We start from the raw sequence: 20,758 nt of genomic DNA, 5'->3' as shown, positions 1-20,758 counted from the left end.
ACTCTATTTTTGGATTTAACTGCTGCAGATTTTCTAAAAGAAAGCGGATGTGAAGAACCAAGAAGCATGATTTAGTTTAATAGTAAAAATATTTTCATTGGGAAAAACAAGAAATAAAAGTATAAGACACTTGGGTGGTGCAAAGTGTAAATAGAAATAAGGATTGTATCAATAATCAAAACAGTAATGTAATAATACAGATCATGCAAAAGTTATGATTCCTCTGTTTTACAATTAATCTCCCCCCTCCAAAAAAAAAATTTCATTCAACACAAACGTCTTAATTTTGGAGTCCTGGAGGGGGCACTAATTATTGCACTGAGCTGTAGAATACATAATTAAATGAAAGACATGATGATATTACAACACACAGTTGCTTTGTTTCTCTTCTAGAACTTCTAGAACTTCGATCCAGCGTGTCTTTGTGAGAACATAGACACTACTGTTTTTGGAGTTTCTGGAGTAATACGGGTTCCGCGTGAGATCTTTGAAGGCTAGACGTCAGCTGGTGCATGGAGAACTCCCCGGGGTGGTGTGGGTTCTGTCTGTGTTACACGGTGGTGAGACATGAACAAGCCTACTTCAGGAAAGAAGTTCACTTTCATTAAAGCTCGGTGAGAACCAGGACACGCCCTCCTGCTGCTGTACTCACACACAGAACCCATGAGTGTAACAAGCTCTAGAGCCGAGCATCACTTTGTCTCTGGACTGGAATGTGTGTGTGCAGAGAGGAGGAGGCTGATCCGCGAGAGCAGAGATTTGTGCTGCGGGACGTCCTGGAGAACCCGCTGTAGAACCTCACTGACCTGTGACACACACACACACACACACACATCATTCTTTTTATAGTATGTTGGATGTTCTAGAATCACAGCATCACTGCATGCTACATGATAGTTTAATGTAAGATGGATGTTCTGAAACGTTCAATATTTTTTTGCTTAAATATATTTTACACGTCCTGTACTAAGAATCCTGTCCAAACTGAACATAAATTTACCAGTGAATCCCGGGTTATTTATAGCTGAGAACATTCTAGAATGCTACTTCAAATGTTTTAGAATTATAGGTGTTCTAAAATGCTAAAAAAATGATAGAATATGTTGAATGTTTTAGAATCACACACATGTTGCATGGTATCGGGTAGATGTTTCAAAGTAAGATGGACGCTCTAGAACGTTAGATGTTTCTAGAAATTTCTGATCATTCTAGAAATTTAGATGCTGCAGAATGTTGGCTGTTCAAGAAACTTAATATTTTAGAATTTTAGATGTTCTTGAACACTCATTACTTTTAAATACTGAATGTATTTAATTCTAATAATTCTAATTATCTAGAATGCTGATGTTCTGGAATGGTAGATATTTCACAGTAAGCTGGATGTTCTAGATGGTCATGTATTTTCAAGGATCCAAAATATAATAATTTAGTATATACTGTAATAATGTAGTGTTCTACAATAAAGTCCCAGCCAACAAACGTCACACAATCTGTGTTACATATTATTCTAGAATGTTGGATGCTCTAGAATGCTTCTAGCTATGTCTTTTATCTTAGCTGTTTAGAAATGTTTAGGTCATAGAGTTTTGAGGTTATACAGTGTAATTTTAGAGTTTCCATAATGCTCAATATTTCTAGATTATTTTATGTTCTACTGTAGAATTCTAGATATTTTACAGTACGATGGATGTTCTAGAACATGTTATACATTTAAGTGTCTTGAAGCCAGCAATGTTGAATGTTCTAGATATTGTAGGCCTAGAATATTAGATACTCCTAAATGTTCGATTATTAGTTGTTCAGGATCATCAGACGTTCCAGATGTTCTAGAGCGTTCCGTGTCTCACCAAGCGCAGCTGTTCTTGCTGTGTCTGTGTGATGAGGCTCAGCGCGTCTTCTTCGCTCGCCGTGGCTTTGTAACGATCCTCCTTTACTGCCTGCAGCTGCTTCACCCGAGCCTGCAGAGCCAACAGCTGAAGCAGGTTCTACAATGAAGAACAGCAGAACATTCAGGATGGGTTCTACAGGAGAACTCTTCAAGAACAGCAGAACACTCACTTCACAGCAGGAGAACACTCGACCGGCGTCGAGCAGAAGAAATGGAGCTACTGATCAAGTTCTAGCACTGAGAACAGAACGTTTATCTGGGTTCTAGGTGATATTTTATTTTGTTCAAAATGTTGTGTTAAAGTTCCAGACATCGTATGTAAATAATCCACAGTGGGCGGGGCTTCACTGAGCATTAGTCATGAGAGTTTGTTATGAATAATATCCTAGCTTGTGTGTGTGCGCGCGCTTGTGTGTGTTCAAATACATACTTTTTCTCTGGTCTCTTGCATGTTGCTGAGGTCATCATTGTGGGCGGAGCTAATCTTTTGGAGGTCATTGATCTGCAGCTGCTTCTCTCTCAGACTCTCAGTGAGAGAACTTTGGTCCTGCTGCAGCTGGTTTATCACACCATTACATTCCTCTGCTCGCTACACACACACACACACACACACACACACACACACACACACACAGTCTATTGTTAGAACCTTGAACAGAAAATTCTGTGATATTATTTTTATTCTACACACTACATATCTCACTCAATACGTCCGTCATACTGTATGAATATAAATAGACTCATCAGAAAAAAGGCTTCAGTTTGAGAGCTGGGGATCATAAAGACTGGAGCGGAGGAAAAGGGTCATGTGACCCAGACTGAGCCTATTCCAGAGTGATGGGCGTGTCAGGGTGAGGAGGGAAGGACATGAAGCGATGCTCCCATCATGCATAGTGTCCACTGTACAAGCCTCTGGAGACAGTGTTATGATCTGGGGTTGATCAGTTACTCAGGTCTAGACTCAGTAACGTTATGGGGCAATAAAATGAAGTCAGCTGACCACCTGAATGTACTGAACCACCAGAGGATCACATCTACGGAGGTTTTCTTCTTCCCTGATGGCACACGCCGTATTTATTGCATTAGCTTATCGAAACGATGCCACGGCCGGAATAAAAGCAAAAGGCGGAACAATATAATATTAAAGTGTGCAACTTTTTTTTTTTTTGACCAGGCAGCGTATATATGTACACAAGTAACTGCGCATACACACACACACACACACACACACACATGCCTTTTGCGTCTGGAGGATGTTGCGGCGCAGGTGCTGCAGTGTGCTCCGGAGCTCGGTGTGTGTGACCTGCTTGCGGCTGCTGCGTGTCTGAGCCTCGCCGCGTGTCATGATGTTTTCACGCCGCGCGACCGCCGCTTCCATCTCCCTCAGCATCCTCTCCTGCTGCTTCATCAGCTGGCTGTAATGCCTCTGACACACACACACACACACACACACACATGCACAGACACACACACATATTAAAACAGTAATACAGAAATGATAACACAAATATACACTTTCACACATAAACACATGACCCACAACATATACAGTACTAATAATTCACTAACACATCAAACAATAAACCACTACACTCAAACACACACACACACACACACACAGTGTAAAAATACACATATACACGCACAGCCCAGAATTAACACACAAACACAAATTTGTATACACAATGTTTCTCTCTCTCTCTCTCTCTCTCACACACACACACACACACACACACACACACCTCCATGCGATGGACCTCAGTTTTCATGGTGTCTATCTCCCCCTTTCCAACTTCAGAATCCACAGCTGAGCGAGTCTCAAGGGCCAACTGAACTTTTCTCTCCCACAGCATAATCTGTCGCCTACACACACACACACACACACACACACACACACACACAAAATGCATGTTTGTTAAGCCTACAGGATTAGCGTTACACATTAGTGTATGTAGTATTTTGATTTTAATGTGTGTGTACTCACTCTGCTTCTACCAGGCTGTTCATTAATCGCTCTTTTTCCTCCTGAAGCTTCTCAAGGCGCAGCTGCATCTCTACAGACTCTCTCTCTGCATCCTACACACACACACACACACACATACACACACACATACTGTATATATATATATATATATAAACATAAACAGTGGGTTTAAAAAAGAATCATCTCTTCAAAATAATCATATTTTGTTGCTTTGCAGCCTGAAATGAAGAGACACAGTTTTAGTTTTATGCAGCTGTATTTACTCAGTGCAACTTTAAACATCTGAGTGAAAGATATAAAACCAAAGATAGGAAAAAATAAATGCATTTCAGTCCCTGGAGGTGCAACTAAAGCAAACAATCAACTATACAGTAGGTTGAGCCAGTGTTCAAAAATCTCCAGAATAGAGTTGTGCACGGACACAAGTCATATATATATACACAGTGGAACCTTGGATTACGAGATTAAGGCTCGTATTCCAAAACACTCATAAATCAAAGCAAATCAAATTATTGGTTCCACAGCCCAAAAAAATAAAAACATAAAAATAAATAATAAAAAAATATAAAGTAAAAGTAAAACAAATTAACCTGCACTTTAACTTAAAAAGTTAAAGGCGAGAAGGTGTGTGTGTGTGTGTGTGAAGGGGCATGGTGTCAAATTACGCGTGCAGACACATAACGACAGCCTGATACAGAGAAGGTGAACATGGATCTTTAACCTCTCTAATGAGACTTGAGAAACAAAATAAAATATGTTTTTCACACACACATGGTCACAGTGTTATAGTAAACAGTACACACGTGCACGGATGTTGATTATACCAGTAAGAGACGCGCACTAAGACCCAGTAGGGGGGACCATTACCCACAATTCCGCAGCACAAAAGAGAGAGAGAAAAAACGTTGGCTCAGTTGTGATCATGCGTAAAACATTATACCCGGTGCTCGTAAACCAAGACTTGCTCGTTTTCCAAATCTAAATTTATTAAAAATCTTTGCTCGTCTTGCGGAACACTGGCAAACCGCATTACTCACAATCCGAGGTTTCACTGTATATATACATTTCCTGTAGTGCGTGTGTGTGTAGCAGGACCTTGAGTGTGTGTATGAAGCTGTTCTCCATCAGGATATTGTTCTGCTCCAGTTCCTGTCCCAGATGTTTATTTTGGTTCAGGAGTGAGTTCAGCTTCTGCATGTCCAACCTCAAAACTTTGGTGTGTCTCTCCATCTCGACCAGAGCACGCTCCTCCTGCTCCATCTCCCCTACACACACACACACACACACACACACACACACATATATACTGTACGTATGTATCTAAAAGTTGCTAAAAATCTGCAGCTGATCAGGTTGAGTTTCATCTCATGCTCTGTGTATGTGTGTGTGTGTGTGTTGCTTACTCTTTTTGCGGAGGTTCCTCTGCTCCAGGATGGTGAACTGTGTGTTAAGCGTTAGTGTTGCGTCGCTCTGTGCTTGTTTCTCTTGATTCAGTCTCACTAGCTCCCCCTGCTGCCAGAGCCAGAAATGCTGCTGCTCCTTCATCTCGAATCCGAGCTCCTCCAGCTGTTTATTCAGAGACCTCACCTCGAGCTCCAGAGGACCCAGGTCTTCATGCTGCTCACACACATACACACACACACACACACACACACAATACTAAATACTCGAAGACCCAAAGAAGTGAACAAAACTGTTAAAATAGGAAAAAATATAAAAAGGGGTTGTGGCTTCTGTGTATTTGTATGTGGGTCTCAGTGTAGGAGGCGTGGCCTGTGTGTGGGTCTCAGTGTAGGAGGCGTGGCCTGTGTGTGGGTCTCAATAAAGGAGGCGTGGCCTGTGTGTGGGTCTCAGTGTAGGAGGCGTGGCCTGTGTGTGGGTCTCAGTGTAGGAGGCGTGGCCTGTGTGTGGGACTTAGTATGGTAGGCGTGGCCTGTGTGTGGGTCTCAGTGTAAGAGGCGTGGCCTGTGTGTGGGTCTCAGTGTAGGAGGCGTGGCCTGTGTGGGGGGTCTCAGTGTAGGAGGCGTGGCCTGTGTGTGGGTCTCAGTGTAGGAGGCGTGGCCTGTGTGGGGGGTCACAGTGTAGGAGGCGTGGCCTGTGTGTGGGGTCACAGTGTAGGAGGCGTGGCCTGTGTGTGGGTCTCAGTGCAGGAGGCGTGGCCCGTGTGTGGGTCTCAGTGTAGGAGGCGTGGCCTGTGTGTGGGTCACAGTGTAGGAGGCGTGGCCTGTGTGGGGGGTCACAGTGTGGGAGGCGTGGCCTGTGTGGGGGGTCACAGTGTGGGAGGCGTGGCCTGTGTGTGGGTCTCAGTGTGGGAGGCGTGGCCTGTGTGTGGGTCTCAGTGTGGGAGGCGTGGCCTGTGTGTGGGTCTCAGTGTAGGAGGCGTGGCCTGTGTGAGTCTTAGTGTAGGAGGCGTGGCCTGTGTGTGGGTCTCAGTGTAGGAGGCGTGGCCTGTGTGTGGGTCTCAGTGTGGGAGGCGTGGCCTGTGTGTGGGTCTCAGTGTGGGAGGCGTGGCCTGTGTGTGGGTCTCAGTGCAGGAGGCGTGGCCTGTGTGTGGGTCTCAGTGTAGAAGGCGTGGCCTGTGTGTGGGTCTCAGTATGGAAGGCGTGGCCTGTGTGTGGGTCTCAGTGTAGGAGGCGTGGCCTGTGTGTGGGTCTCACCCCCGTGTTCGCTCTGATCTGCTCGATCTTCTTATTACACATGTGGATGGCGCTCTGTTTCTGCTCGACGGTGAGGAGGAGTTTATCCACCGCCGCCTCATTGGCCGAGACCAGCTGGTTCCGCTTCGTCACTTCCTGTTGCAGCTCCGTCTGCAGGCGAGAGAGAGCCTCGAAACGCAGCGCCACCTCACTGACCTCCAGCGCCAGTGCAGCCACCTCGTTCTCCACCTTCGAAAGCCGGACGTCCTGAAACACAAACACACACACACATAAACACACAGGTTAAAAATGTCTTATGTATTGTGTGTGTTTTTGTGCATGTGTGCGTGCGTGTGTGTGTGTACCTTCTCTCTGAGCTGAGCTGTGATCTTGGTGCTGAGATAGTGTGTGTGTTTGGCAGCGTTGTTGTGTATGAGCTGCTCCTGCATCTTCTTCATGATCTTCTCCTCCAGCTCTAATCGCACACTCGACTCCTTCTCAATCTGCTTCCTCAGGACACTGAGCTCTGACTGATGCACGTTGCAATCCTACACACACACACACACACACACACAAACAAACAGACAGACTGTTAGAGTTTGTGCAAGATTGTCTCCTGCAGTGTGTGTGTGTGTGTGTGTGTGTGTGTGTGTGTGTGTCTCACCGAGGTCACTCTGTTCAAACTCTTTTCAGTCTCCTGAAGCGTGCGTGTGTGTGTGGTGTAGGCACTCTGCAGCGCCTCCTGCTGTGCATTTATCTGTGCCAGGAGCTTTCTGTAGGTGGCGCCGTCGCGCTCGGCTCGGTTCACCAGCAGCGTCAGCGCCTCGTTCCGCTCCTGCTCCCGTGTGATGGAGCGCCTGCATCCCTCCACCTCCGTGTCCAGAGCACGCACCTGGTCATAGGCCGATCTGGAGCGGAGGCAGCATGTGGGCAACCAATCAGGAATCAAGTTTAATGCTACAAGACTTCTATCACACACACACACACACACACACACACACCTCAGCGCCTCCTGGAGTGTAGTGTACGCCTCGTCTCTCTTCCTCATCCCCATCACGATGCTGTTCCACTGTTGAAGCAGCTGCTTCCTCTCCACTATCATGGAGTCTAACTCCAGCTGAGCCTGTGAAACACACACACACTTTTTTTTTATCTTATACCACCACATGTGTTTTATTTCTCTAACACCAGAGAAGAAACCCTCCATAGATGTGATAACCTGGTGGTTCAGTACATTCTGGTCATCAGCTGACTTCATTTTATTGCCCCATAATGTTACTGAGTCTAGACCTGAGTAACTGATTAACCCCAGATCATAACACTGTCTCCAGAGGCTTGTACAGTGGACACTATGCATGATGGGAGCATCGCTTCATGTCCTTCCCTCCTCACCCTGACACGCCCATCACTCTGGAATAGGGTCAGTCTAGACTTATCGGGTCACATGACCTTTATCCATCACTCCAAAGTCTAGTCTTTATGATCCCTAGCTCTAAAACTGAAGCCTTTTGTTTCTGATTAGCTCCACTGATAGGTGACTCTCTTAAGTCTACACAGCTGTTTAGTCCCAATCCCTTGAGATCTCTTCGCATCGTACTGTAGATGCCGAAATGCTCTTACTTTCACTTTTAAACATAGCCGTGAGTTCTACTGTTGTTGTTTTTATTTAAAAATGATTTGATTTTCTTCAGAGATCTCACATCACGCTCTTTCAGGTTTCTCGACCACATTTCCTCCCTGAACGTAAGAGATGATGGGTCAGGACGATCCTTCCAGGTTTTAATAATGTTTTTTTTTTAGTTCTTAACCCAATGTTAGTAATCTCAGGAATCTCTTTAGTTGTTTTTTTTTTGCTTGATGCAGGACAATAATTTCTGAAACAGAGTAACATCTCTGCCACAATCACAGGATATGTCTTCTGACTTGGTTGTGTAAGAAATGAGAATCTCCTCGTTGCATCAGTTAGGGTTAAATAACTTCAAACATATTAATCACTGCAGTAATTATCTAATGGAAGCCTCTTAACTATTCACTTAATTACATCATCCGGGGGCGGGGTTTGTCTCGCCTGGCAGTGTAGTTACATTAATGTTGAGTAAAGTCTATAAAACATAAACATAAAATCCATAACTTCTTATTTATCTACAACTACACACAATGTTCAGTCTGTTTGTTACTATGGAAACGATAATATATCAGAAGGTGTGTATTAACTGAATTAAGTGAGCAGGTTTCAGACCTCGGCTAAGGCGTCTTGGGCGGCGTGTTTGTGGCTCGTCTGCGTGCGCGTCTGCACCTCGTACAGAGAGATCTGCTCCGTCAGCTTCTCCACCTGCTTCGTCAGACGCTCCACATACAGGTCCTACACACACACACACACACACACACACACAAAGGAATAATAAAACAATAATATATGAACTAAAATAAAAGTAGGACTTGTAGTAAAGTGTCAACGTCTCTCTCTCTCTCTCTCTCTCTCTGACCTGTTGGTATTTCTGCTGAGCCGCTTGTCGTTTCTCCGCCTGCGCCTTGGTCTTGGCGTTCTTCATAGCGGAGACGTCTGAGCGCCGGTCGGAGGCCAGTTCCTCCATGTAACGCAGACGCCGTGCGAGAACATCTGCCTCCGACTGCAGCTGTGACACTGTCACCGCCCCCAACACACACACACACACACACACACAACGCAGAATAGGTTTTATATTTCCCAAAGTAGCTACATTTAGCTTTGATGCCAGCTTGGCACACTCATGGCGTTCTCTCATCGGCCGTCACCTGGAATGGTTTTCGGTTCACAGGTGTGTCTTTGTGTTAAATACATACATGTACATAATATCTAGTAAATGCAGTCTGATGTTCTCTATACGAGATACCTGTGATAAGATATGCAGAGTAGATTCTCCTCACCCTGTGCGCGCTGTTTGCCTGCCTGTTCCACTGCGCTGTTGTACTGGTTCCTGATGTTCTCCAGCTGTTCCTTCACTTGTCTCCTCTGGATGATGGCTTCAGCTCTGCTCGCATGTTGAGACTCCAGACTGGCCTGCGCTCTGGCGAGGTCCTGCTGGACACCGTAGAGCCTGACGCCGAGCTCCTCACGCCTGGAGTTCTCCACCCGTTCCTCCGTCACCTGGTGCAAAACACACAGGACTCTGGGTCGGATTTATTCTCTTTAAACCGCAGCAACTAACCTTTAAATACAACTTTTATTTCCTAATAACAGTTAAATCGGTTGAAGCTACAGCGGGGGATAACTTAAAGAATTTTCAATCGCAGCATTCACGCGTTGATTAATAATTATCTACTATTAAATCTAAAATGTAGTTTTACGTAGTGAAACGGTGTGTTACTGTGTGTATGAGCAGAGAATAAATTCATACCATGAGGTCCAACTGGAGCTTCAGCAGGACCATCTGTCTCCCTGTCTCCACCTGTCTCACCATCACACCTGCTTCGGTCCCTCGCTCTGATTCAGTTTCACCCTGATCTTCATCTCTTATGTTCATTCCTACTTCTTTCTCTTCTCTCACTTCCTAATTCCTTTGCTCTGTGTACTTCTCTGTCTCTCCTGGTCTCTTCTGCCTACTCACTTCTCTGTGTTTCTCTTCATCTTTCTCCTTCAGCCTACTACCGTGACCTACAACATGAAAATGTCTCATGGTAAAAATCCATTTATTTCATAAACCTACACTGTAGGAACTATACGATAAAGAAACTATAAGATCAGCAACAACTCGAAGTAGAGGTTTCCTTTATGACTTCATCAGTCTTTCACATCCATTCTTCTATCCAGCATCGCTTCAGTTCATTGAGGTTTTTAAACATTTACTTACGCACAGCTCTCTTATCGTCCTGCCAGAAGTTCATTGTCCTGTTGATTAACCCAATTTCGACCAAGCTTTAGCTGTTGGAAAGACACGCCTATATTTGTCTCTAGAATACTCTCATATACAATGAGGTTGTATAGTACAGTATAATATGTTAAAGCCGTGCTTGAAGCCATGTGTTTCTGCTGAGATGCTGTTTTGATTTTCGTGAAATAAGACGACACGGGCCTTTAAAGTCAACCAACTCCACTTTGGTCTCATCTGTCCATGTTTCAGAAGTCTTGTGGTTTGTTCAGATGCATTAAGCTTTTATGTTCTTTACAGACAGAAGGCGATTTCTCCTGCCAACCCTCCCAAACAAACCATACTAGTTCAGTCTTCTTCTAATTGTGCTGTCATGGACTTTAACATGTAACACTCTCAGTGAGGCCTGTAGCGTCTGAGATGTAGCTCTGTTGGTGTTTTGTATTTTTCTGAGCATTGCACGGTCTGACCTCGGGGTGAATGTGCTGGGACGTCCACTCCTGTGAAGATCGGCAGCCGTCTCGAATGCTTTCCACTCGTGAATAACCTTTCTCACTGTAAAACATTGAACTCCAAATGGTTTTATAAACCCTTCCAGATTGAACAGCCTCTTTAAGACCACTTCTTATGTCCATTACTTTTGGCCTTGTGTTAACACCCCCCTGAATGCTGTTACAGTTTAGAGGTGTTTAGCTAAGACTGAGACTCACTACGATCACATGATTTTTATAAATTTTTTGCACGAAAAAACACGTAGGATTAAAAGAGGGGTGCAAGCTTAAGATGAGAATAAAATTTTTTTTTATATGATATAGTTCTGGAAGCAACTGGAGTAAAATGGATTAAAGGGAATCTCTGAGCCCAACCTTCTCACGCAGCTTCAGTTCCAGGTTCTCCAGCTCTCTGGTCAGGTGCTGCTTTAGAGCCGACTGAAATCTCCTCATCAGAGGCTGTGGGAAAAGATCTGATTATAAACTTCATTTTAGCTGGAATAAAATCGTGCACTTGTTATACGTTACTAAACCTTGGCTTAAATTCAATAGCAATTAATCCTGTATTACTTTAACCACAGTATAATTTATCTTGTGGGATTATTTATTGATTTTCTTCGGGATCAATAAAGTATCTATCTATCTATCTATCTATCTAGTCTTTTTTCCTTTACATCCTATATGTAAATATTACAATAAGTTGCCAAATTTTTTCAATATTCAAAGTCACAGACGTGCTCAGCATCCAAGACGATCAGCTCATCTTCGTCATCTTCATCATCTTCACCATCTCGGCCGGGTGGCGCTCTCCCCTCTCCCTCGCCGCCTGCCAGTGCCGCCTGGACGAGAGGAGATAAGGTGAACACATCATCGTTAATGTTTAAACTGGACATGAAACAGCAGGAAGGTCCATCATAGGCAGCAAATTATGCACAGCTTTTATATAAACACTAGAAGTGTAAACAGGAAACAGGAAGTGATGCGGTGTAAACATGGGGCTGTGTTTACCCTGGGGTTGGACCCCGGCGTGGTGTGGAGAGATGATGCTGGAGGCTCTGGTACACTCCCACTGTGCTGCTCGGCTCCGCCTCCTGGTTCCTCGGGTTCATCGAGTGGAGACCTTCTCCTGCCTTCATCCATCCCTGGTTCAGCTCCATCCATCCTCGCACGGGGTCAGAGGTCACCTGTGGTGTGGTACCAGTGTGTTAACGGTGTGATGATAATTATGAGTCATCTGTTTTAATGTTATTACCTCTAGACAAAATTATTATTTTTTTGGTTACATATAAACTTTAGTTTTATTTATTAAATATAGAAATTCATTAAGTAAAAATTAAATTAAACAGTGCACATTTTTTATTGGAGTTGCGTTAATAAATGCACTTTTTACAGTTCTAATACTGCATTAATGCCATCAGCTGTAATAATGAAAGATTGTAATAATAAATTTATTTTTATAATTAATTAATTATCAGCATTTAAAAAGTAACGAAGGTCAGTTTTACTTTTCATGTTTGATTACATTTTTTTTTTACAATTTATTTAATAAACACAAAACACATGTTTAAAAAAAAATAAAATTGAAATATTGTACTTACCTTTAGAAAATTAACAAATAAATTTAAAATTTTGAATTAAATTGCGTCGATGAGAGCTCGCGCCTGATGTGAAAATTCCCGTCGACGTTTTAGAAGCCTGTTGCTAAGCAACCGCACACTGCCGGATGTTTGAGCAACGGTTTCTAAGAGACTCGAGAGACTTCCGTGTTTTAATTCTTGTCTTCTTCTTGGTGTCTCCCGGCTGTTGGTCTGCACTGTGCTGCATTACCGCCACCTTGTGGTCATGATCGCAATCATTTTCCTTTCAGTTTGAAACCCATCAAATACCCTACGTTCTCCTTTTTATATTTTCTTCAATAGTTTTCACAGTGTACAAACAACAAGTCTTTTGATTAATTCATTTAAAAAACAGAATTAAACCTAGTTTTAAATGCAATTTATTATTATTATTATTATTATTATTATTATTATTATCTATATAAATTAAATAATATAACTTTATTAATTTATTTTAGGGAAATTGCTTAACATAATAACCTAAATAGTAACTATTTTACAAACTCTTAAACCATCAACGACACGTAATTACGCTTGTTTGTAAAAATAAAAAACATTAGTAAAAAAAAATAATAATCAAATAAAATCCCACTCGCTCCCGCACGCTAGAGGGCGACACTGAGTCACATCGCTGTTACTGAAAGCGCCGAGTGAAAAGAGCGGAAGTCAAAATGGCGCCCAGCACCGAGAGAGCGCTTTAGCGGTCCACACCGGGATTCTCATTAAACATCTCATCAGAACAGTGTAGTTTTTTATCATCTTTACGATTTTAAGTCTTGTGTCTTATTGCTTAGATGTTAAAAAAAAAAAAAACTTGCATCCAATAAAAACCGCACCGTCGTCCTGTTAGATTTGGTTTATTTTCTGATGTAATGACGTCATCTGTTTTATGTATTAGTTTGTTTATTTACGATATTTAAGGCTGTTTAAATGTTTTTGTGTTTTTATTTCTTTTAAATGATTTAAAAGATCTATAATTGTTTCTTTATATATTCAAAATGCTTATTTTTCCAGTTTCCTCCTGTGTTTTGTGTAATATTTGCATTTTATTATGATGATGATGATGATGATGATTGTATGCAGACAGAGATGAAGGTGAAGATAAAGCAGTGGCACGGTGTGGCCTCATGGCTCTGGGTGGCCAATGATGAAAACTGTGGCATCTGCAGAGCTCCGTTTAACGGCTGCTGTCCGGACTGTACGCCATTCCTCCATTGTTTTTATTCATTGAATCATTTGATTTGTTTGTATAAATCATTCATACATCATTGTATAAATCATTCATACACTCCGTTAAGCGCTATAACGGCGCCCGTGTGTTGCAGGTAAAGTCCCCGGAGACGACTGCCCGCTGGTCTGGGGTCAGTGCTCCCACTGCTTCCACATGCACTGCATCCTGAAGTGGCTGAACTCGCAGCAGGTGCAGCAGCAGTGCCCCATGTGCCGGCAGGAGTGGAAGTTTAAAGAGTGAGGCTCTCGCCGTCCGGCTCGCTCGTCTACACTTTAAAGATTTTATAGAACGTCGCAGAACCTCAAAGTAACGACTAACCCTTTGTGTTCTCTTTCAGGGGAGAGACAACATGATGTGATGGAAATAAACGCTGACGATCTCAACTCGGTTCTGTTTCGTTCTTACACTGCTCCACTTCTACACCATTTTAGCTAACAGACTCTGAGCCATCAGTGCCGTCCACTGCCATGCAAGTTCCAGAGGCTAACATTTCCAGATGTTCTGGCTCGTTGTTGTGTCTGTTATTAATCTGAGCATCAGACGTGCTTGGTTCAAAGACTTTTAATATTATATAATTAAAATCACAAACATTGCATTGTAAAGCCCCACCGAGAAATACAAGGGGAAATGAGTTTTAAATAAAAAGTGTCAAATATTCTTACAGTCTGTTTTTTTTATATGGGTTTTTGAAAAGAAAAAAAAAACTCCTATCTTTTTTAATATACGCTACACAGACAAAAGTGTTCGTCCAAACCTGTTAATGATTGAATTCAGGTGTTTCGAGTTCAGGCCTCGTATCCTCAGTATAGTGCGATCTTTATACTTCAGCAAACTAAGACAACTTGGACAATGCTACACTTCCATATAACCTTGTGTTTTTTCCCCAGCATGACTCCACCCCAGTGCACAAAGTGAGGACTATAAAGAATTTTGTAGTGAGTTCGGTGTAGAAGAACTCGAGCGGCCCGAACACAGAGCCCTGACCTCAACCCCATCGAGCACCTTTGGGATGAACTGGAGCGGAGATTGTGAGCCAAGGCCTCTCTTTGTCCAACATCAGTGTCTGACCTCATAAACGCTCTACAGAATGAATGGACACGAATTCACACAGAAACACTCCAACATGGTGTGGACGGCCTTCCAAGAAGAGTGAAAGCTGTTATAGTTGCAAAAGGGAGACTGACTCTATATTGAAGTGTGTGTGTTAGGACATAATGTCACTGCAGGTTTGTACAAATACTCTTGTCTGTATTATGTAGATATGATATGATACAGGCTTTTATTTTGGAAAAACTGACGTCATTAAACCTGATGTGACTCTATGATAAAGTAAATTTCCATCATGATAATAATAACAATAATGATAATTCAGTGCTGAAGGACTGGACAGTAAAACGTGACCTTAATGCCACAAACAGAATGATCAAGTGATTAATAATTTTTTTAAAAAGGACACACCCACATTTAATTTGTTGATCTAACAACCGTGTAGAGGTTAAAACCGTTCCCCAGTACACTGGCTCTGACTACAGGTGGAAGTAAGAACCGAGCAGGAGGAACGCTTACTGTACGGGAAAGAAAGCGCAGGAGGAACGCAGTGCCTCTAAATCTCACCTTAGGACATAACGAACGTTAGGGGGCGGAGTAAATACAGGCCACGACCCCTCATGCGCACGGACAGGACAGGACGCCTCATAATTAAAGACCACTTAAATAAAAATAAAACAGAAACAGCTTTACAGAGACGTGCAGGAGCAGTGACGGTGCGGCCTTTACGACTTTTTGGAGTCCTGCACGTTTCTCCGTCGCACGTTGTTTAGGTCCACCGGGGTGAAAGCTGCAGGACGCAAACACAAAACACACACACAAACACAGCTTCAGTGTGTATAATGTAGAACAAGGCATTATTATGGGCATCCCATAATATTAGAATATCATTAAAAAAATTTCTTTCATTATCCAACTTAAAAAGGAAGATTTACTACATATAAAATTAAATTAAATATTTTAACGTCAGTGAAATATGAACATATTTGTGAATTAAAGTTGAATGGACGTCCTTGAAGTTATCTGATTCACAACAGCCGTCATTAACGGTCATCATGCTACCAAATGTTTGCTGGGAGGGTATATACTTAACAACACTTAGCTAAAAGTCAAAGTGCTAGCTCTACATGCAACCCCACTGTCATACACAGCTGATTTACGACCTTGGGAGAGCTTTACAAGAAGTGGCAAAATACATTTGAATATTCTAATATTTTGAGGACCAGATTTTGGATTTTTATCATTTATAAGCTACGGTCATCGAAATTAAAACAAAAAAGGCTTGAAATATATCACTTTACATGTAATAAATGTAACCTTTTTTTTTTAACAACATTCAAATTGTTCAAGATGCACTGTGGTATTGTTAATAAAATAAATAACATCCCACAATCTAGAACATCCAGGTTACTTTAAAAACATCTAATCATCTTGAACTAGAAAGATTTTAAAACATAGAACATCTACCATTGAACAACTAGGGTTTTAAAATGTTTAGAACATCCCACATTCTAACACACACATCAGCAGCTTCCAGGTGTTTTCCTTTTTCCTTTTCTGTCCTTTCCTTGTCCAAAGAAAACATAAATAAATAAGTAAACAAACAGCAGGAATTAATTAATTAAACTGACACAGAATGAGCGAGCTTCAACAGCTTTGTTTTTTTGTTGTTGTATTTATTTAATGATCTGACAGCATCTAAACTTTAGAGGACTAAAGAGCTGACAGCCAGACATATAAATGGTGTGTGTGTGTGTGTGTGTGTGTGTGTACGCACAGCTCAGGCTGGGGTTCGGAGTTCTCTCCACGTACTTCTGAGGTCCCTTGTTGCTGTTTTGAGTTCCCTGGAAGTACTGCATCTCCCTCATCACACACTGCCAGGCTGCACACACACACCACACACACACTCCGATCAAACCTTCACTCCACTTGTTATCTTCTTATCAAATCAATGCGAAACCTTCCAGTCTAATAATAATAATAATGATGGTGATGATGATGTTCCTGACTCAAGTGAATGAAGCGGACGTTCTCCTCATGCGCTGGGGTGAGGAACTCATCAGTGTTGGAAGTAGAACACACTCCCGATGCCTGCTTGTAGTTCTGCACCATCCCTAAACCTGCTGAAGACACAAACTGAAATATTATTTCATCTTTCGGCCAAATGTGAAGTATCACTCTCTCATCATCTATACCGCTTTGTCCTGTATACAGGGTCAGGGGGGCAGGAGCTTGTCCCAGGAGACTTAGGGCACAGGGCGGGGTGCCAGTCCAAACACACGCTCATATTAATCTCCTAATTTTCATGTCTTTGGACTGTGGAAGGAAACCCAACAAACATGGGGAGAACATGCAAACTTCAAACACACAGACCCAAAGTGGGACTCGAACCTGGACCCTGGAGGTGCAGGGCAACAGTGCTAACCACTACGCCACCAAGCCTCCTTAAATGTGAAATATTTAGTTTTATTCCAGAATCTCATTAACTCTTTACCACTTTATATACTCATTTAACATCTCTCAAAGATTTTTTTTATCTTAATCCTTTTTTTTTTTTGCATTGAATAGCAATTGAATAAACAATGTAAGGTGTTTAATCCTATAAACATAAATCTACACGGCTGCACTGAATTAACAGGTTACCTGGGTAAAATAATCTAAAATGCAAGTGCAACTGAAAAAAAAATACGTTTACGACTATTTTTTTAATCGTTACTTGATTTTATTCTTTCATTTAAGCACTCCATCCGCATTCCGACAAAACCCCGCCTCCGCTGTGATTACGCAAAAAACATCAGTGCCCTGATTGGTCAGTTTTACCTAACACGCGCGCGAACCTGACCTCCTAGCCAATCGTAGCACAATGCGGAAGCACAAGTTTTAAAATGTGGGTAGGAAAAAAAATAAGCCCAATTGTTTCACAGTTAGCATTAGCTAAGCAAGAAGAAAACGGACCATTTTTTTTAGAGTTTTAAATAAGACTATCCAGGTGTGTTATATCGTTGGTGTACCTACCGTGTATTTATTTAGAACAAATAAATAAAAAAGACGTACGATATTATAATAAAATAATACGCTTAAAAATCCTGAAGTCTGGTGTATTAGCAAAACAGTGAGCGGATCCAAAATGGCGGGCTGTTGGGGGTGTAGTTCACTAGATAGGGTGCATGACGTAGTGTTGAGTGCCCTATATAGTGCACCTACAAAGTGGCTCTATTTTGAATTGAACCCATGCAGATTTTCTTAAAGAAGCAAGGAGGTCGATTTAGTTTATTAATAAAAATATTTTTATTTGGAAAAAACAAAGTATAAAATTATAAGAGCATGTGAGTCGGGCAAATTAAAAATAAAAATAAGTATTGTACAATTAACAACAAGAATAATAATGCAATGTTATAATAAAAATGTAATAAAAAAATCTTTTATAAAATTTATCTACCACAATAATAATATATATATAAAAAACATTTCATATACATATTATCACACAACAACCCTCATCAAACCTCTGACTTTTGCATTGCACCCTTGTCAGTCCTGAGGGGGGCGCAAACTTTTGCACTGCACCCTTGCCAGTCCTGAGGGGGGCGCAAACTTTTGCACTGCACCCTTGTCAGTCCTGAGGGGGGCGCAAACTTTTGCAATGAGTTTGCACACACTGAGTTTGTATTTATGTGTTCATTTAGAACAAATAAATACAAGCAATATTTAATAATATTTAATATTTAATGTAATAAAATAGTGGATGTGATTCTATCTTGGATTCAACCGATGCAGATTAAACAAAGCGGATGTGATAAAGCAAGAAGGATGATTTAGTGTAATAGTCAAAATATTTACGTCAAAAAACAAGGTATAAAAGCACAAGAATTTGGGTCATGCAAAGTAGAAATAAAAATAAGTATTGTACAGTTAACATCAACAATAATAAAGTAACGATAATACAGGAGTATGAAATAAAGTGTACCTCTTTTATACAATTTATCTAGCAAAAAAAAAAAAAGCATTTGCTACACAACAAACCTCTTACTTTTGCATTGCCCTGGGGGACAAACCTTTGCACCGAGCTGTAAGATATATAATAAAACGCATACACTTATATTAAAAAACAGTCACATTGTTTCTCGTCCCCCAGTGGGAGAAATGCGTCTCTCTGCATGAACTCCCACGTTCGAGACTCCACGTCTGCAGTTCTACACCATCAGACCTACACTGACGTCCAGAAGATCTCGTTCCCCACAAGAGCTGGACGTAGCAGCGGTTACACCCTGGGTCACTCTCCGTCATCATGAGACGAAGAAGAAAGCTTGAGCTGAGTCGATGCACCAGACAGACGCACCCCAGGTTCAGTCTCCTCCGACGCCGAACATCTCGACCAGCTCTTTGCAGTAGGTGTCGATGAGGTCGGCGGGTTTTTCTCCGCAGTCGTTTTCCGCCTCTGGGTCAGCGCCAAGAGAAAGCAGGAACCTAAACAAGCATGAAGTTAGGAATCTGTAGAAGAGTTTCAAGATTTTAAATACATGATGTACAGTAAAATGTATTTACTTGGCGATGTGTGGGAATCCATCGCTGCAGGCCATGTGGAGCGGCGTCCAACCGTCCTCGTCTCTCTGCATGATGTCGGCGCCGTATTTCACCAGCAGCTTCACACACTCCAGGTTCCCAGAGAGTACTGCCTCATGGATGGCTGCCATGCCTGGTGATAAAGAGTGATGAAAAATGAATAACAGGCTCCTCAGTCATCTAGCGTGTAATGTAAAAATGACACTCACTGACTACCCTGTACACGATGTGGTGAGCATGAGGTCTTACCTGAAGGGTACATTGTGTCCAGGGTCACCCTTCTGGTCCGAATAAAGCGCCCGATCCTCTCCAGCTCTCCCTGACGGACGTAATCCTGGAAGACCACGTCATTGGGGAAGTGGACGTTGCGGACAGGTTTTACAGACTTGCGTGAAGGAAAGCAGGGCAGCGGACTCCCTGGTTTGGTGTTGCATCCCTCGTAGGTCACGCTCTGGGTCACTGGGCACTGGTAGTACTTCATCATCCTCTTGAGGAAAGTTCGTTGTATGGATCGTCTTCAGAATCCTGCTCGGACTAGGCTTTGGGTTGCTTGTTGTCTGATGCTGAGAGCTTCAGGTCCTCTCGCTGTGTGCTGTCTCATGAGCTGGTTAGCGCTCTTTATATCCTCTCACAGACTATTTTTGGTGCCATCACCTCACAGCTCGAGTGACTGAACTGGAAGCTGAGTAGATTTTTGACCCTCCTGACTGATGGGAACTGATACTTCAGCTTGTTTTCTCCAAGATTCTTTCTTTCTCTCTCACACACACACACACCCTCCTGACAGCTCATAGCTTGTGGTCACGTATTCCACAGGCACCCAGTAAGCTTCTCGTAAACAGCTGTAAAGATGGTTTATAGATAAAGAATGTAAAATAAGCACGCAAACATGTTGCCAGTTCTGAAAATGGCATCGATAAGCAACGAGAAAAATATTCCCATCATGACGGCTATTATGAGGCTAGGATAAAATGAAAGTATTAATATAACTTGTGTAATCATTAGGTTCAAAAATGGAGGAGATTCCCAATTACACTGATCACATACATTCACAGAGAAGGAGGCGTGGCCTGTGTGACACTACTTGTAATGGAGGCGTGGCCACTGTGTGACACTCCTTGTAATGGAGGCGTGGCCACTGTGTCAGTCTTCATGACGCCTGTGGCGTCACCCATAAGTGTTCTGAAGCACCGGTTTGAAGCTCACCTGTGGGAACTCTCCTCATCGACATCTGGCAGGAACTGAGTCTGTCCAATACCGCCCCCATTAAGCCATAACTGGGCAAATGGGAGGGTGTTACCACCCACAAGCTAGCGAGCTAATACTTTTGATTGAATTCATAAAAACTCCTACGTTTCGCGGTAAGGAAAACTGCAATGATTCTAGTAAGCTGGTTTGCTAATGCGATGCATAGCGGAGATCTAGAGGTTTGACACCTACAATACAGCTGTCAC

General features: G+C 42.4%; 4 protein-coding genes across 10 annotated transcripts; 1 reads left to right on the top strand and 3 right to left on the bottom strand.

The window, feature by feature from the left end:
- LOC128526799 (coiled-coil domain-containing protein 40-like) lies at window positions 1-12,052 on the bottom strand. Of its 2 annotated transcripts, XM_053498952.1 has the most exons (18): window positions 11,856-12,052; window positions 11,582-11,686; window positions 11,223-11,306; window positions 9,416-9,635; window positions 8,995-9,152; window positions 8,748-8,870; window positions 7,510-7,631; window positions 7,173-7,416; window positions 6,874-7,056; window positions 6,530-6,775; window positions 5,276-5,489; window positions 4,968-5,137; window positions 3,873-3,964; window positions 3,631-3,751; window positions 3,126-3,314; window positions 2,319-2,477; window positions 1,848-1,985; window positions 1-806 (listed from the first exon to the last, which is right to left on the bottom strand). In XM_053498952.1, the coding sequence occupies exons 1-18, from the start codon at window positions 12,006-12,008 to the stop codon at window positions 693-695; spliced, it is 2,835 nt and encodes a 944-aa protein (XP_053354927.1). In that variant the 5' UTR covers window positions 12,009-12,052; the 3' UTR covers window positions 1-692. The 2 variants fall into 2 exon arrangements, with proteins under 2 accessions (XP_053354927.1, XP_053354926.1); XM_053498951.1 differs by lacking the exons at window positions 1-806; window positions 1,848-1,985; window positions 2,319-2,477 and having other exon boundaries at window positions 3,132-3,312.
- Window positions 12,053-13,119: 1,067 nt separating this feature from the next.
- Window positions 13,120-14,352, top strand: anapc11 (APC11 anaphase promoting complex subunit 11 homolog (yeast)). Of its 2 annotated transcripts, XM_053499445.1 has the most exons (4): window positions 13,120-13,205; window positions 13,547-13,661; window positions 13,789-13,930; window positions 14,032-14,352. In XM_053499445.1, the coding sequence occupies exons 2-4, from the start codon at window positions 13,553-13,555 to the stop codon at window positions 14,045-14,047; spliced, it is 267 nt and encodes an 88-aa protein (XP_053355420.1). In that variant the 5' UTR covers window positions 13,120-13,205; window positions 13,547-13,552; the 3' UTR covers window positions 14,048-14,352. The 2 variants fall into 2 exon arrangements, with proteins under 2 accessions (XP_053355420.1, XP_053355421.1); XM_053499446.1 differs by lacking the exon at window positions 14,032-14,352 and having other exon boundaries at window positions 13,789-13,934.
- Window positions 14,241-17,884, bottom strand: LOC128527130 (mapk-regulated corepressor-interacting protein 1-like). 5 transcript variants are annotated; one of them, XM_053499440.1, is made up of 4 exons: window positions 17,757-17,884; window positions 16,751-16,864; window positions 16,519-16,623; window positions 14,241-15,531 (listed from the first exon to the last, which is right to left on the bottom strand). In XM_053499440.1, exons 2-4 carry the CDS (start codon window positions 16,851-16,853, stop codon window positions 15,467-15,469), a joined length of 273 nt encoding a protein of 90 aa, XP_053355415.1. In that variant the 5' UTR covers window positions 16,854-16,864; window positions 17,757-17,884; the 3' UTR covers window positions 14,241-15,466. The 5 variants fall into 5 exon arrangements, with proteins under 5 accessions (XP_053355415.1, XP_053355416.1, XP_053355413.1 ...); XM_053499441.1 differs by having other exon boundaries at window positions 16,751-16,861; window positions 17,757-17,879; XM_053499438.1 differs by lacking the exon at window positions 17,757-17,884 and adding an exon at window positions 17,458-17,721.
- A 200-nt stretch (window positions 17,885-18,084) lies between these two features.
- ppp1r27b (protein phosphatase 1, regulatory subunit 27b) lies at window positions 18,085-19,911 on the bottom strand. Its single transcript, XM_053499437.1, has 3 exons — window positions 19,554-19,911; window positions 19,287-19,437; window positions 18,085-19,208 (listed from the first exon to the last, which is right to left on the bottom strand). The coding sequence occupies exons 1-3, from the start codon at window positions 19,786-19,788 to the stop codon at window positions 19,088-19,090; spliced, it is 507 nt and encodes a 168-aa protein (XP_053355412.1). The 5' UTR covers window positions 19,789-19,911; the 3' UTR covers window positions 18,085-19,087.
- Between the last annotated feature and the right edge of the window lie 847 nt (window positions 19,912-20,758).

The sequence above is a fragment of the Clarias gariepinus genome, chromosome 6 (genome assembly GCF_024256425.1).
Source record: "Clarias gariepinus isolate MV-2021 ecotype Netherlands chromosome 6, CGAR_prim_01v2, whole genome shotgun sequence".
Lineage (NCBI taxonomy): Eukaryota > Metazoa > Chordata > Actinopteri > Siluriformes > Clariidae > Clarias > Clarias gariepinus.
This window is presented reverse-complemented; position numbering and strand designations above follow the sequence as displayed.